This window comes from Nerophis lumbriciformis, linkage group LG15, assembly GCF_033978685.3.
Source record: "Nerophis lumbriciformis linkage group LG15, RoL_Nlum_v2.1, whole genome shotgun sequence".
In the NCBI taxonomy this organism is placed as follows: domain Eukaryota; kingdom Metazoa; phylum Chordata; class Actinopteri; order Syngnathiformes; family Syngnathidae; genus Nerophis; species Nerophis lumbriciformis.
The window spans coordinates 3,046,259-3,059,324 of NC_084562.2; the positions used below are offsets into that span (position 1 = coordinate 3,046,259).

At 40.0% G+C, this 13,066-nt stretch overlaps 1 protein-coding gene across 1 annotated transcript in view; it reads left to right on the forward strand.

Moving 5' to 3' along the window:
* Positions 1–253: 253 nt before the first annotated feature.
* LOC133616013 (transmembrane protein 178B-like) overlaps positions 254–13,066 on the forward strand; it is a 42,524-nt gene continuing 29,711 nt past the window's right edge. Inside the window, exon 1 of the mRNA XM_061974992.2 lies at positions 254–897. Within this exon, the coding sequence (XP_061830976.1) occupies positions 519–897 (379 nt within the window). The 5' untranslated portion in view covers positions 254–518. The remainder of the gene's footprint in view (positions 898–13,066) is intronic.

The window sequence follows — 13,066 nt, forward strand, 5'->3', positions numbered from 1 at the left end:
TCTTTCCTGGTGATAACTCACATTCACACACTAGGGCCAATTTAGTGTTGCCAATCAACCTATCCCCAGGTGCATGTCTTTGGAGGTGGGAGGAAGCCGGAGTACCCGGAGGGAACCCACGCAGTCACAGGGAGAACATGCAAACTTGCAAACATGCAAAACAAGACAAAACAAATACCTCTCCTGTTTCCTCTCCATCTCCTCACAGCGCCCTGCAGGAGAGAAGCGGTACTGCACCTCCTTGGCTCAGCCTCCTCACAGCGCTGGTCGCCATCCATCCTCCTCCTCCTCCACCTCCTCCTCCTCCTCCTGGACCACAACAGATGGTGACAACAACAACATTGCATTCGGCGCGGACGCACAGCAACACGCCGCGACATCCTGTCCGTACAAGGCCGGGCCTTTCGACCGCAATGCTCCAGGGGCAGCACGGCGTGAGCCTGTGACTCGCCGCACAGCAGCCCCCCCACACGACCACCGGGAAGAAGCTTCTCGCCTGCCTCCGTCGAGCGGGGAAGATGGCCGCTATGAAAATGTTAACCAGCGGCGGGCTCTTCCTGGCGTTCTGTGCGCTGGGGCTGCTCGCCATGGCTATTTGTACCGACTATTGGTACGAGACGGACGCGAGGAGACACCGGGAGAGGTGTAAAAACTACGCCAACAAACGCAACGACCCGGGCTACATCTACATCTCCAACCACAACCTCCCTCTCCAGATGCCTCCGAGGAAGACCGCGGAGGCCCGGCCTCTCCTCAGGGGGAAGCGGCACTTCGTGGCGGCAGCCTCCGCGATGGAGTCCCACTGCAGTCGTCAGTTTAACTCCACCGTGTCCGGCCTTTGGAGGAAGTGTCACCGGGAGGGATTCGACCTGGAGACGGAGGACCTTATTTATAAAGGTAAAGGTGAGCCGAGCTTGTGTTGTCCGACAGGCCCTGAAGCTCACACCTTCTAGCCTGACAACAACACAAAAGCATGGTCAGGCCTGCTCTTCATGTCACCTCCAGACCATCATTTGTGTATTAGTCTTTAAGGCTAGTGATTATCTTTTGTTCAAATAATATTTTTTTAAATGTGCACAGACTGCAAATAATCATATTGCAAACAGCACATGAAAGCAATCATAGGCACCGATCTACCATTCTGCCAGTGGGTGTGTATTAGTGTTGTCCCGATACCAATATTTTGGTACGGGTACCAAAAGTATTTCGGTACTTTTCTAAACAAAGGGGACCACAAAAAATTTCATTATTGGCTTTATTTTAACAAAAAACATCTTACGGTACTTTAAACATATGTTTCCTATTGCAATTTTGTCCTTAAATAAAAAAGTGAACATACTAGACCAGTGTTTTTCAACCACTGTGCCGCGGAACACTAGTGTGCCGTGAGATACAGTCTGGTGTGCCATGGGAGATGATCTAATTTCACCTATTTGGGTTAAAAAGATTTTTTGCAAACCAGTAATTATAGTCTGCAAATGATGTGTTGTTGTTGAGTGGTCGGTGCTGTCTAGAGCTTGGCAGAGTAACTGTGTAATACTCTTCCATATCAGTAGGTGGCAGCCGGTATATAATTGCCTTGTAGATGTCAGAAATAGCGGGAGGCAGTGTACAGGTAAAAAGGTGTTTAATGCTTAAACCAAAAGTAAACAAAAGGTGAGTGCCCCTAAGAAAAGGCAGTGAAACTTAGGGAAGGCTATGCAGAATGAAACTGAACTGGCTACAAAGTAAACAAAAACAGAATGCTGGACGACAGCAAAGACTTACTGACGGCGTCCAAAGTGTACATCCAAACATGACATGACAATCAACAATGTCCCCACAAAGAAGGATAAAAATAACTGAAATATTCTTGATTGCTAAAATAAAGTTGATGCGGGAAATATCGCTCAAAGGAAGACGTGAAACTGCCACAGGAAAATACCAAAAAAAGAGAAAAAGCCACCAAAATAGGAGCGCAAGACAAGAACTAAAACACTACACACAGGAAAACAGCAAAAAACTCAAAATAAGTCACGGCGTGATGTGACAGGTCGTGACAGTACACCTACTTTGAGACAAGAGCTATAGTGATGCATGCTTGGTTATGGTTTTGCGAGAACAACTTTTTATTGTCAATATCGGCTGCTGAGTTTAATTTTTGTATGTTTTCTGCTCGCGGTGTGCCTCGGGATTTTTTCAATGAAAAAAATGTGCCTTTGCTCAGAAAAGGTTGAAAAACACTGTACTAGACAACTTGACTTTTAGTAGTTAGGAAACAAACAAAGACTCCTATTTAGTCTGCTGACTAACATATTGTGTCATTTATCATTCTATTATGTTGTCAAAATTATTAAGGACAAGTGGTGGAAAATGAATTATTAATCTACTTGTTAATTTGCTGTAAATATATGTTTACTTTCTGTTTCAACATGTTCTATCTACACTTCTGTTAAAAATGTAATAATCACTTATTCTTCTGTTGTTTGATACTTTACATTAGTTTTGGATGATACCACAAATTTGGCTATCGATCCGATACCAAGTAGTGACAGGATCATACATTGGTCATATTAAAAATCATCATGTGTCCAGGGACATATTTCCTGAGTTTATAAACATAATGTAGATTAAAAAAAAAAAACGAAAGAAAATTTTGTGATGTTAAAAAATATCAATGTAATCATAGTAGTAATGACTATATACACTATCGTACTTGGTATAATTACAGTGAATGTTAGGTGTAGATCCACAAATGGCGTTTGTTTATATTGTAATGTCCAGGAAGAGTTGGTGCTGCAGGGAATTCTGGGAATTTGTTCTGTAGTGTTTATGTTCAGTTACAGTGCAACTTTTCTTCCAAAATGTGTATGTCGTTTTTGTTTAGTGTGGTATCACTATATGGCACATGTTTATGACAGTGTTGGCATTGTTTATGCTGCCACCCTTATGCCCTTCATTCGATCGTGTTCAGTGTGTTCAAAGTCAAGATGATTGCGTTAGTCATCCATCCATCCATCCATTTTCTACGCTTATTCCCTTTGGGGTGGCGGGGGGCGCTGGAGCCTATCTCAGCTACAATCGGTTAGTCATGCTTTACAATGAAAATCTTGGTTAAGATTTGTTAATTGTAGACTATATGATTTGTGACTTTTTTATAATGTAAAACGAACCAAACTGGCCACAAAATTAACAACAGCAAGATAAAAATGTTTTTTAATTACTTAAGTTTGAAAGTTGCCATCAATCCCACGTGGGTGCTTGGCATTGTGATCGACACCTATGAACACATTTATATAAGGACTTGGTTTGTTACAAACATTGTTTATTAAGACCCTCGTTTATTGCTGTTAATTGGTTCTGTGCCTGACTCAAGTGAATTCATTTCTCAAAGTAGGAATTATTTATTAGAAATCGAATATTTAAATAGCTGGGGCAAGGGTTGGCAACCCAAAATGCTGAAAGAGCCAAAATGGACCACAAATCTACCACAAATCTACCACAAATCTAGGAAGAGGTTCCGCAGCCTCCATAGCAGAACCTCCAGGTTCTGTAACAGCTTCTTCCCTCAGGTCATAAATCTCTTGAACGCATCATAATCCCCCAAAAATGGATTAACTCGCTGGAATATAAAGACAATATAACATACATCCAATAACGTGGATGCATATGCAAAAGTGCAATATATTTATCTGTACATTAATCTGTTTGTTTATATCTGCACCTTATTGCTCTTTTATCCTGCACTACAACGAGCTAATGCAACGAAATTTAGTTCTTATCTGTACTGTAAAGTCCAAATTTGAATGGCAATAAAAAGAAGTCTAAGTCTAAGTCTAAATACTGTTTTCAAAATGTGCACAGACTGCAAATAATCATATTGCAAGCAGCACATGAAAGCAATTATATGAGGACTTGGTTTGTTACAAACATTGTTTATTAAGACCCTCGTTTATTGCCGTTAATTGGTTCTGTGCCTGACTCAAGTGAATTCATTTCTCGAAGTAGGAATTATTTATTATGAATCGAATATTTAAATAGCTAGGGCAGGGGTTGGCAACCCAAAATGATGAAAGAGCCATATTGGACCACAAATCTACCACAAATCTAGAAAGAGGTTCCGCAGCCTCCGTAGCAGAACCTCCAGGTTCTGTAACAGCTTCTTCCCTCAGGCCGTAAGACTCTTGAATGCATCATAATCCCCCAAAAACGGATTAACTCGCTGGAATATAAAGACAATAGAACATACATCCATAAACGTGGATGCATATGCAAAAGTGCAATATATTTATCTGTACAGTAATCTATTTATTTATATCTGCACCTTATGGCTCTTTTATCCTGCACTACAACTAGCTAATGCAACAAAATGTTGTTCTTATCTGTACTGTAAAGTTCTATTTGAATGACAATAAAAAGAAGTCTTACTCTAAGTCTGAGTCCAAATACAAAAAAGTAATCGGTCTGGAGCTGCAAGAAAATCAAATACCGTACTTATTTAAGTGTTATAATGTTGGCAACACATGATGTAAGTGGCTAATTAGCTATATTAGCCTACTATTAAAGTGAATATGTGTTGCACATGTTGTTTTATGTGTTGCAAATATTCGTTGAAAGAAATGTTGAAATGTAATATTTGTACACATTTTTACATAATTACATCACACAATTATTCTACACTTTTTTACAACATTGGAAAAAATGAGTAAAACTTCTCAGAGGGTGAGATAACTCCTGAAAATGACTGTCTTAGAATGGCCAAAGGTAAAGATGTGTGTGTCCAAGTTAAAGGAAACGGCAGGCTGTCTTCTTCTAATGGATTTATTACAATCTTTGCAAGCTGGGTAACGTTTGCTATGGTCTGGAACAACATGGCACGCAAACAACTATCAGAAATGCAGTCAATATTACCGTATTTTTCGGACTATAAGTCGCAGTTTTTTTCATAGTTTGGCCGGGCTCCAGTGCGATTTATATATGTTTTTTTCCTTCTTTATTATGCATTTTCGGCAGGTGCGACTTATACTCCGGTGCGACTTATACTCCGAAAAATACGGTACATACGGTTAATGTGTCATGAAACAACAATAAACTAAAATACACAAAGGACATAAGTAAAGGAAATTAAATGAACTCAAATATACCTACGAACTAGGCATAATGATGCAATACGTAAATACAGCTAGCCTAAATTGCATGTTTGCATGGATTAGCTTGCAGTCATGCAGTGACCAAATACGCCTGATTAGCACTCCATAACAAGTCAATAACATCAACAAAGCTCACCTTTGTGCATTCACACACAGCATAAAATGTTTGGTGGACAAAATGAGACAAATAAGTACTGGCATAAATCACGTCTTTTTCTGCGGCAGCGTCGGAGAAAGTTGTACATTTAAACAAACGTTTGAGTCACAGTCCACACAAAGGTGAGTTCAGGCCTGTTGAAATTAGTAGGACAAAACGGTGCTCACCAAATACTCTCATTAGTGAAGCACAAACATATTAAACAGTGGGCTTTCTAACAATTAGGAAGGTTTGTGTTGTGTTTGTCCTCCTTAAGAAATCATATTAAAACAAAAAACATTTTTCACCCCATTTTTTTTCCATTTCCATACATTTTTGAAAAAGCTCAATGGAACCACAGGCGCACCGCTAAAGAGCCGCATGTGGCTCTACAGCCGCGGGTTGCTGACCCCCGAGCTAGGGCATAAACAACTTTTAATGACCTTCTGTGAACCACATTTTTTAACATTACAAGAGTCTTCGAGACCAGGAGTTCTTAACATTTTTGACCTTGGAGCCCAACTTTTCCACTACATTTTTGCTTAAAACCCCCAAACATGTTGACAACCAAAACAACTAAGATGCAGTGATGTGCCAACTTCAATGCGCGATTTGACTAGAGACGACTGTAAGACTGTAAGTTCTTTGCGTTTGATATATTTTGGCCCGGTCAAATTAAACCAGTAAAATGGAGCAAAATCCAATCCAATCCACTTTATTTATATAGCACATTTAAACAACACAATGTTTCCAAAGTGCTGCACAACAATATTAAAAACAATATTCAAATATTATCCTTAGCTCCACCAATGACTGAATAAAAACAAAAAATAAATACATATAAAACCAATATAAAAAAAAAACAATATAAAATAAATATGATTAAAAACGATTTTAAAGGGTAAAACCAATTAAAACAGTAAATAGAAATCAAAATTTTAAAAACACAGAGGACAACAGAGGACCACACAACTCACTTAGTGTTAAAAGCCAGAGAATAAAAGTGGGTCTTAAGACGAGACTTAAAACACTCCACTGTGGGAGCAGTTCGAAAATGGAGGGGCAGAGTGTTCCAGAGCTTAGGGCCGACCACAGAGAAGGCCAAGTCTCCCCTGGATTTAAGTCTGGTCTTGGGCACCACGAGCTGGAGCTGGCTCTCGGACCTCAGAGTGCGTGCAGGAGTGTAAATTTGGATGAGGTCCGAGATATACGGAGGTGCCAGTCCATGTAAAGCTTTAAAAACAAACAGCAAGGTTTTAAAATCAATTCTAAGATGAGGCACAATGTAAAGAGAAAAAATGTAAAGGTTGTTACTAATAACATAAAGTTTTCTAAAAAAAAAAATATATATATATATAAAATAAAAATAAAAAATAAAAAATTAAATTAAATTAAATTAAAAAAAAAAAATATATATATATACACACACACATATATGTATATATATATATATATATATATATATATATATATATATATATATATATATATATATATATATATATATATATATATATATATATATATATATATATATATATATATATATATATATATCAGTGTTTCCCACACATTCATTTATTTGTGGCGGCCCGCCACGAAAGAATTACGTCCGCCACAAATGGATTTTTCGGCTTTTGACTCACTCCACCGCTCATAAAAGCAATGGGACTCTGTCTGTGAATGTAGCTTGTAGTTACAACTCCGGTGCAGTAGGTGGCAGTAGCCTACTATGCATTGCAACTCCGCCAATAGCACTTAATTCACCTGGTGGGCCAGAAGAAGAAGAAGAAGAAGAAGACGAAAACGACGGAGTAAAAGAAAAACGGACCGACCGGATCAAAATACGAGGGTAATATAGGTTATAGGTAGATAGGTTATAGCTGCTTCGCTCGCGGCTCGTCATATATTTAACGTTAATCCGCGATTTCACCGAGCGTTTCACTGACGGTGAGCAGCCTGACGCTGCTTCATTAACACCGCCGCTGTTTGACTCGGGGGCCGGGGCAGACGCACGTAGTAACAGTCACGTGTTACCATACCGACGAGCTAACGTGTCCAGGTTATAACCCTGTTGTCAATAAACACACATGGACTGAAGCTAAATTGTCCACTGTCCACTGCAGCATGTGAATGCAATGAAAATAATAAAATCTGAGCCAACCAACTATTAAAATGTTGTCCAGGTTAATATTTTGGCCATTAAAGGCCCTTCGTTTCAAGATTTCAACTGTGATCGGGCTTTAAACAGGTGGCTAACCTGTTCAGATGTGTGTAACTGCTACTGGTCAAATAATGTGAAATAGCATTTAATTTTACATGTATGCAATGCCATTTAAATGTAATTATAGATAATATTAATAATAATAATAATAATAATAATAATGAATACTGTGTAGTGTTGTAAATAGTCAATGGGAAGGATTTTAGTAAGATATAAGCCATGAGCACTACACAGCCAGAAACAAACCTAGGCAGGACAAGTAAAAATATTGGGGCAAGTAGATTTGAGAAGTCGGGCAAGTAGAAAAAAACCTTAACGTTGAACGTTGTGTTGAGCTGCTGCCGCTTAAGGTTAGACGGTACTGTACATAGAGCGGTTCTGCTCGTTAGTAATAAATTCTAATGTTGGATGTTCACTCCTTCACACAGATGAGTATAGAAAAATATTTTCAACGGCCGAAAAGGGCTCGACTTGGAGAGGAGGTAGGCCTACAGTCCGGACCACAGTGGCGACCTGTTCAGCAGCAGGAGGAGGAGGAGGAGGAGGAGGAGGTTGACTGACTGTGGCAGGACACCTCTGCCTCTGTTTCACTTCATGTTGCTGGTAAATAATATGGTTGTAGTAGTAGGCTAAAGTTAAATTATTTAGTATTCACTAATTTAAAGGGCAGAGCTTTAAGAGACATTTTAGCTTTTATATTTTATAAGATATATTTTTTGTAAGAACCACAATTAATAAATATATTTCAGTGAATAACTAATTGTTCAAATCTGTATATAAATATGTACATAATGTGTTGTAATTATATTCCAACTCCGCGTTCTTTTTGGTCATCGCTGCTGCCGCCGCCACCTCCCGCCCCTCGACCACACCACCACAAATAGATGCCTGTCCTGTGGGAAACACTGTATATATATATATATATATATATATATATATATATATATATATATATATATATATATACATGTTAGGGCTGCAACTAACGATTAATTTGATAATCGATTAATCTGTTGATTATTACTTCGATTAATCGATTAATAATCGGATAAAAGAGACAAACTACATTTCTTTCCTTTCCAGTTTTTTATTGAAAACAAAACAGCCTACTGGCAGCATACTTATACAGTGCTCAATACCGGGGTAGAGCAGAATATACGTTAGGCCAAGAAAAAACACAGAGGCTATTTCATCCGTACAAGCCCTTTTCACATATATAATATATACAGTTTATATAAAATCCTCTGACGAGCAGAGAAACCTGCAAAAAAAATAATACATATATATATATATTAGAGATGCGCGGATAGGCAATTATTTCATCCGCAACCGCATCACAAAAGTCGTCAACCATCCGCCATCCACCCGATCTAACATTTAATCAAACCCGCACCCGCCCGCACCCGCCCGTTGTTATATATCTAATATAGACGATGCAAGGCATTAGTGAGGTTATAAAGCTTTTGCCTGTTAAAGAAAGGAGACTGATCCAATGCAGCAGAGACATTCGCGTGCCACGCTGTCATGGCCCAGACGCACACCAGTGCGCAATCATCTGGGAGCCGCGCTGAGCGCACCTCCAAGCGCGTGGAGGTGCGATGTCCCTCGCACCCGCGGCGGCTCCACCCGGGCTCGCGCCCGAGGCTTCAGCGCGCACCGCGGCGGCCATCCTACTCGTCGCGGCCTAGCCCTCGCGGCTCTCGCTGCCGGCGACGGCCGGGTATGGGCCCGACGCTCCAGCGCCATCCATTTTCAGGGCTAGTTGATTCGGCAGGTGGGTTGTTACACACTCCTTAGCGGGTTCTGACTTCCATGGCCACCGTCCTGCTGTCTATATCAACCAACACCTTTTCTGGGGTCTGATGAGCGTCGGCATCGGGCGCCTTAACCCGGCGTTCGGTTCATCCCGCAGCGCCAGTTCTGCTTACCAAAAGTGGCCCACTCGAGTCACCAGGGTGAGCCCCACCCCTTTCGTGAGCACACTGCGCGCGGAGTGACCCCTGTTACGTGCCCCCGGCAACGGGGGTGGCGGGCAGGTAAGCTGCACGGGCGGAGCGCGCGGAGTGACCCCTGTTACGAGCCCCCGGCCACGGGGGTGGCGGGCAGGTAAGCTGCTTACCTGCTGCGCGTGACGCCGGCCGCGGCGAAGGCGGACGAGGCGGGGTGTCGGTGCGGTGGGCGCGGTGGTGACCCTGGACGTGCGTCGGGCCCTTCTCGCGGATCACCTCAGCTATGGCTCCCGGTGGGGCCCTCTCGGGGGAAGGGGCCTCGGTCCCGGACCCCGGCGAGGCGTCCCTTCTCCGCTCCGTAATAGTGTCCATCTCTTTTTTTTTTCTTCTTCTGTTGTGGCATATGCTGCAGGTGCCTGCTCGTTTTTCGTATGTGGGTAACAACATTTAACTATGTATATATATTTCCGAATTGGTTTAACTGCCACCCGCCTGAATCTATTTAAAATCAATTTTTTTTTTATTTCAACCGCCCGACCCGACCCGCGGATAAAATCTAATTTTTTTTTATTTCAACCGCCTGACCCGCGGATAATCCGCGGACTCCGCGGTTGTGTCCGCAAACCGCGCATCTCTAATATATAATATATATATATATATATATATGTATATATATAAAAAAATATATATATATACATTTATTTTTTTATGTATATATATATATATATATATATATATATATATATATATATATATATATATATATATATATATATATATATATATACGTATATATATATTAGAGGTTTCTTTGGTTTGTCCGTTATACAGTGCTCAATAGGGTAGAGCGGAATATACGTTAGGCCAGGAAAAAACACAGAGGCTATTTCATCCCTACAAGCCTGTTTCGCATATATAATACATACATTTTATATAAAATCCTCTGACGAGCAGAGAAACCTGCGAAGCAGGCTTGTAGGGATGAAATAGCCTCTGTGTTTTTCCTGACCTAACGTATAAATATATATATATATATATATATATATATATATATATATATATATATATATATATATATAAATATACATATATATATACACATGTATATATATATATATATTTTTTTATATATATAATTTTTGTATACAACCCCTTGCGACCAAACATACTCTCTCCCTGTCTGGCCAAACATTGCATGTAACAAACTAGTTTGTTTGCCTGTGTATCCTTTTCCGGAATCATGTGCCCAAACAAAGAATCCCACGCTTTGGAGACTTAGCCGCTGTGATTTTTATTTCTTATGTATTAAAACCCCCCCGGCATGTTTTTATTTTAGTTGTTAAAGTAAAAAGAAAGCTGTGTTTTCACAAAATATAGTGTAGTTCATACAGTGTAGTAGCAGTGCTGCAGCCCATCCCAAACATTGTATTTACTTTGGGCTTGTTAGCCATGTTTGGTTTAAATGTGCAGTGTCTACTCTCAATATTTACATCTGCATAAAACTACCAGCAACTGCCAATGTGCTTACTCACTGTACTTCTCACAAGCAGGAATAAAATGTAAACAGGAAGGAAAAACAGCACTACATCTGCCACCTGTCCGTTGACACGAACACAACATGTTGGAAAAAGGTCAATGGGTCACAAAGACATGCAACAGCAAAAATAATGACCAACCCAATTCCAGCAGGATAAGCGCATGCTGACTCAAAGTACATGCAGCATGTCACAGATAAGGCCTTTTGTTCATATCATGATATTCATTATTCAAATTGCCACCTCTAATTATCTACAGATGCTTATTTGCATTCAGAACAGGACTGCAATGAATATTTGCAGTATACTTATACTTATACTAATATTCAATATACTTTGAATATTTGGTCATGACACATTTGAAAAAAATCAGTAAAGCAAAACAAATATGTTAAGAACTACATATGTACTTTCTTTTCTCACTTCTTTGTGTGTGTGTTTTTATTTTTATCACTTTTAGATGAGGGAAGGTGCACACAGCAGCACCAGGTGCTTGTTGAGAAGAGCCAGGGTTTACCTTAGACTGCCAAGATACTTGTGACAGTAGGGGCGGGGGGTCACCATGATGTAATCGTATAATTTACTTTGATGATATGATTATCTTTAAAAAAGCTAAAAAAAATGTATACCGTATTTTTCGGAGTATAAGTCGCACCGGAGTATAAGTCGTACCTGACAAAAATGCATAATAAAGAAGGAAAAAAACATATAAAAGTCGCACTGGAGCCCGGCCAAACTATGAAAAAATCTGCGACTTATAGTCCGAAAAATACGGTACATACTAGGGCTGTCAAAGTTAACGCCATAATAACGCGTTAACTATAAATCTAGATAACAGCACTAATTCTGACCCCCGGTGAGTGCCGTAGCGGGGGAACTTGCTGCAGTTCACTTGCTATTGATAAGCCACAAGCGAGCAGAAATGGACAAAGGAAAGTCGTCTACCTCATGGAAATATCAGTTTTAAGGTGTTCTCCCGACAAGAATTGACTCTTTTTCGCTGTGAGAAGAGACGACATCCCTGAAGCAAATGCCTGCTGCGAACATAGTTCAAGTGGGTGGTGCTTCACTTCCGTGTTCAGATTACAGTTAAGGTGCAGTGATAACATAACATTTAGATTAAGGATGTACGATAATATCGGGCAGCCGATATTATCGGCCGATAAATGCTTTAAAATGTAATATCTTAAATTATCGGTATCGGTTTCATAATTATCGGTATCGGTTTCTAAAAGTAAAATGTATGACGTTTTTAAACGCCGCTGTGTACACGGACGTAGGGAGAGGTACAGAGTGCCAATAAACCTTAAAGGCATTTCCTTTGCGTGTGTGCCGTCCGAGTCACATAATATCTACTGGCTGTTCTCATCACGAATTAATGCCATGCATACTCGGTCAACAGCCATACAGGTCACACTGAGGGTGGCCATATAAACAAGTTTAACACTGTTACAAATATGCGCCACACTGTGAACCCACACCAAACAAGAATGACAAACACATTTCGGGAGAACATCCGCACCGTAACACAACATAAACACAACAGAACAAATACCCAGAATCCCTTGCAGTACTAACTCTTCCGGGATGATACAATATAAACCCCCTCGCTACCCCCTACCCCCACCCACCCCAACCCCGCCCACCTCAACCTCCTCAGAGTCTCTCTCAGGGAGAGCATGTCCCAAATTCCAAGCTGCTGTTTGGATAGATAGATAGATAGTACATTATTGATTCCTTCAGGAGAGTTCCATCAGGAAAATAAAAATTCCAGCAGCAGTGTACAGAATTGAGATCGAATTTAAAAAGTAAAAAGTAAATAATGGGGCTATAAATGGAAACAGAATAGAAAAATATTACAATAAGAATAAAAATAAAAAGCAACAATGAGAATATAACAAGAGAAACTAGGCAGTAGTGAGCATGTTATGAAAAATAATTGCACTGTTATTGTTTTGAGGCATGTTAAAAAAAATAATGCACTTTGTGACTTCAATAATAAATATGGCAGTGCCATGTTGGCATTTTTTTCCATAATTTGAGTTGATTTATTTTGGAAAACCTTGTTACATTGTTTAATGCATCCTGCGGGG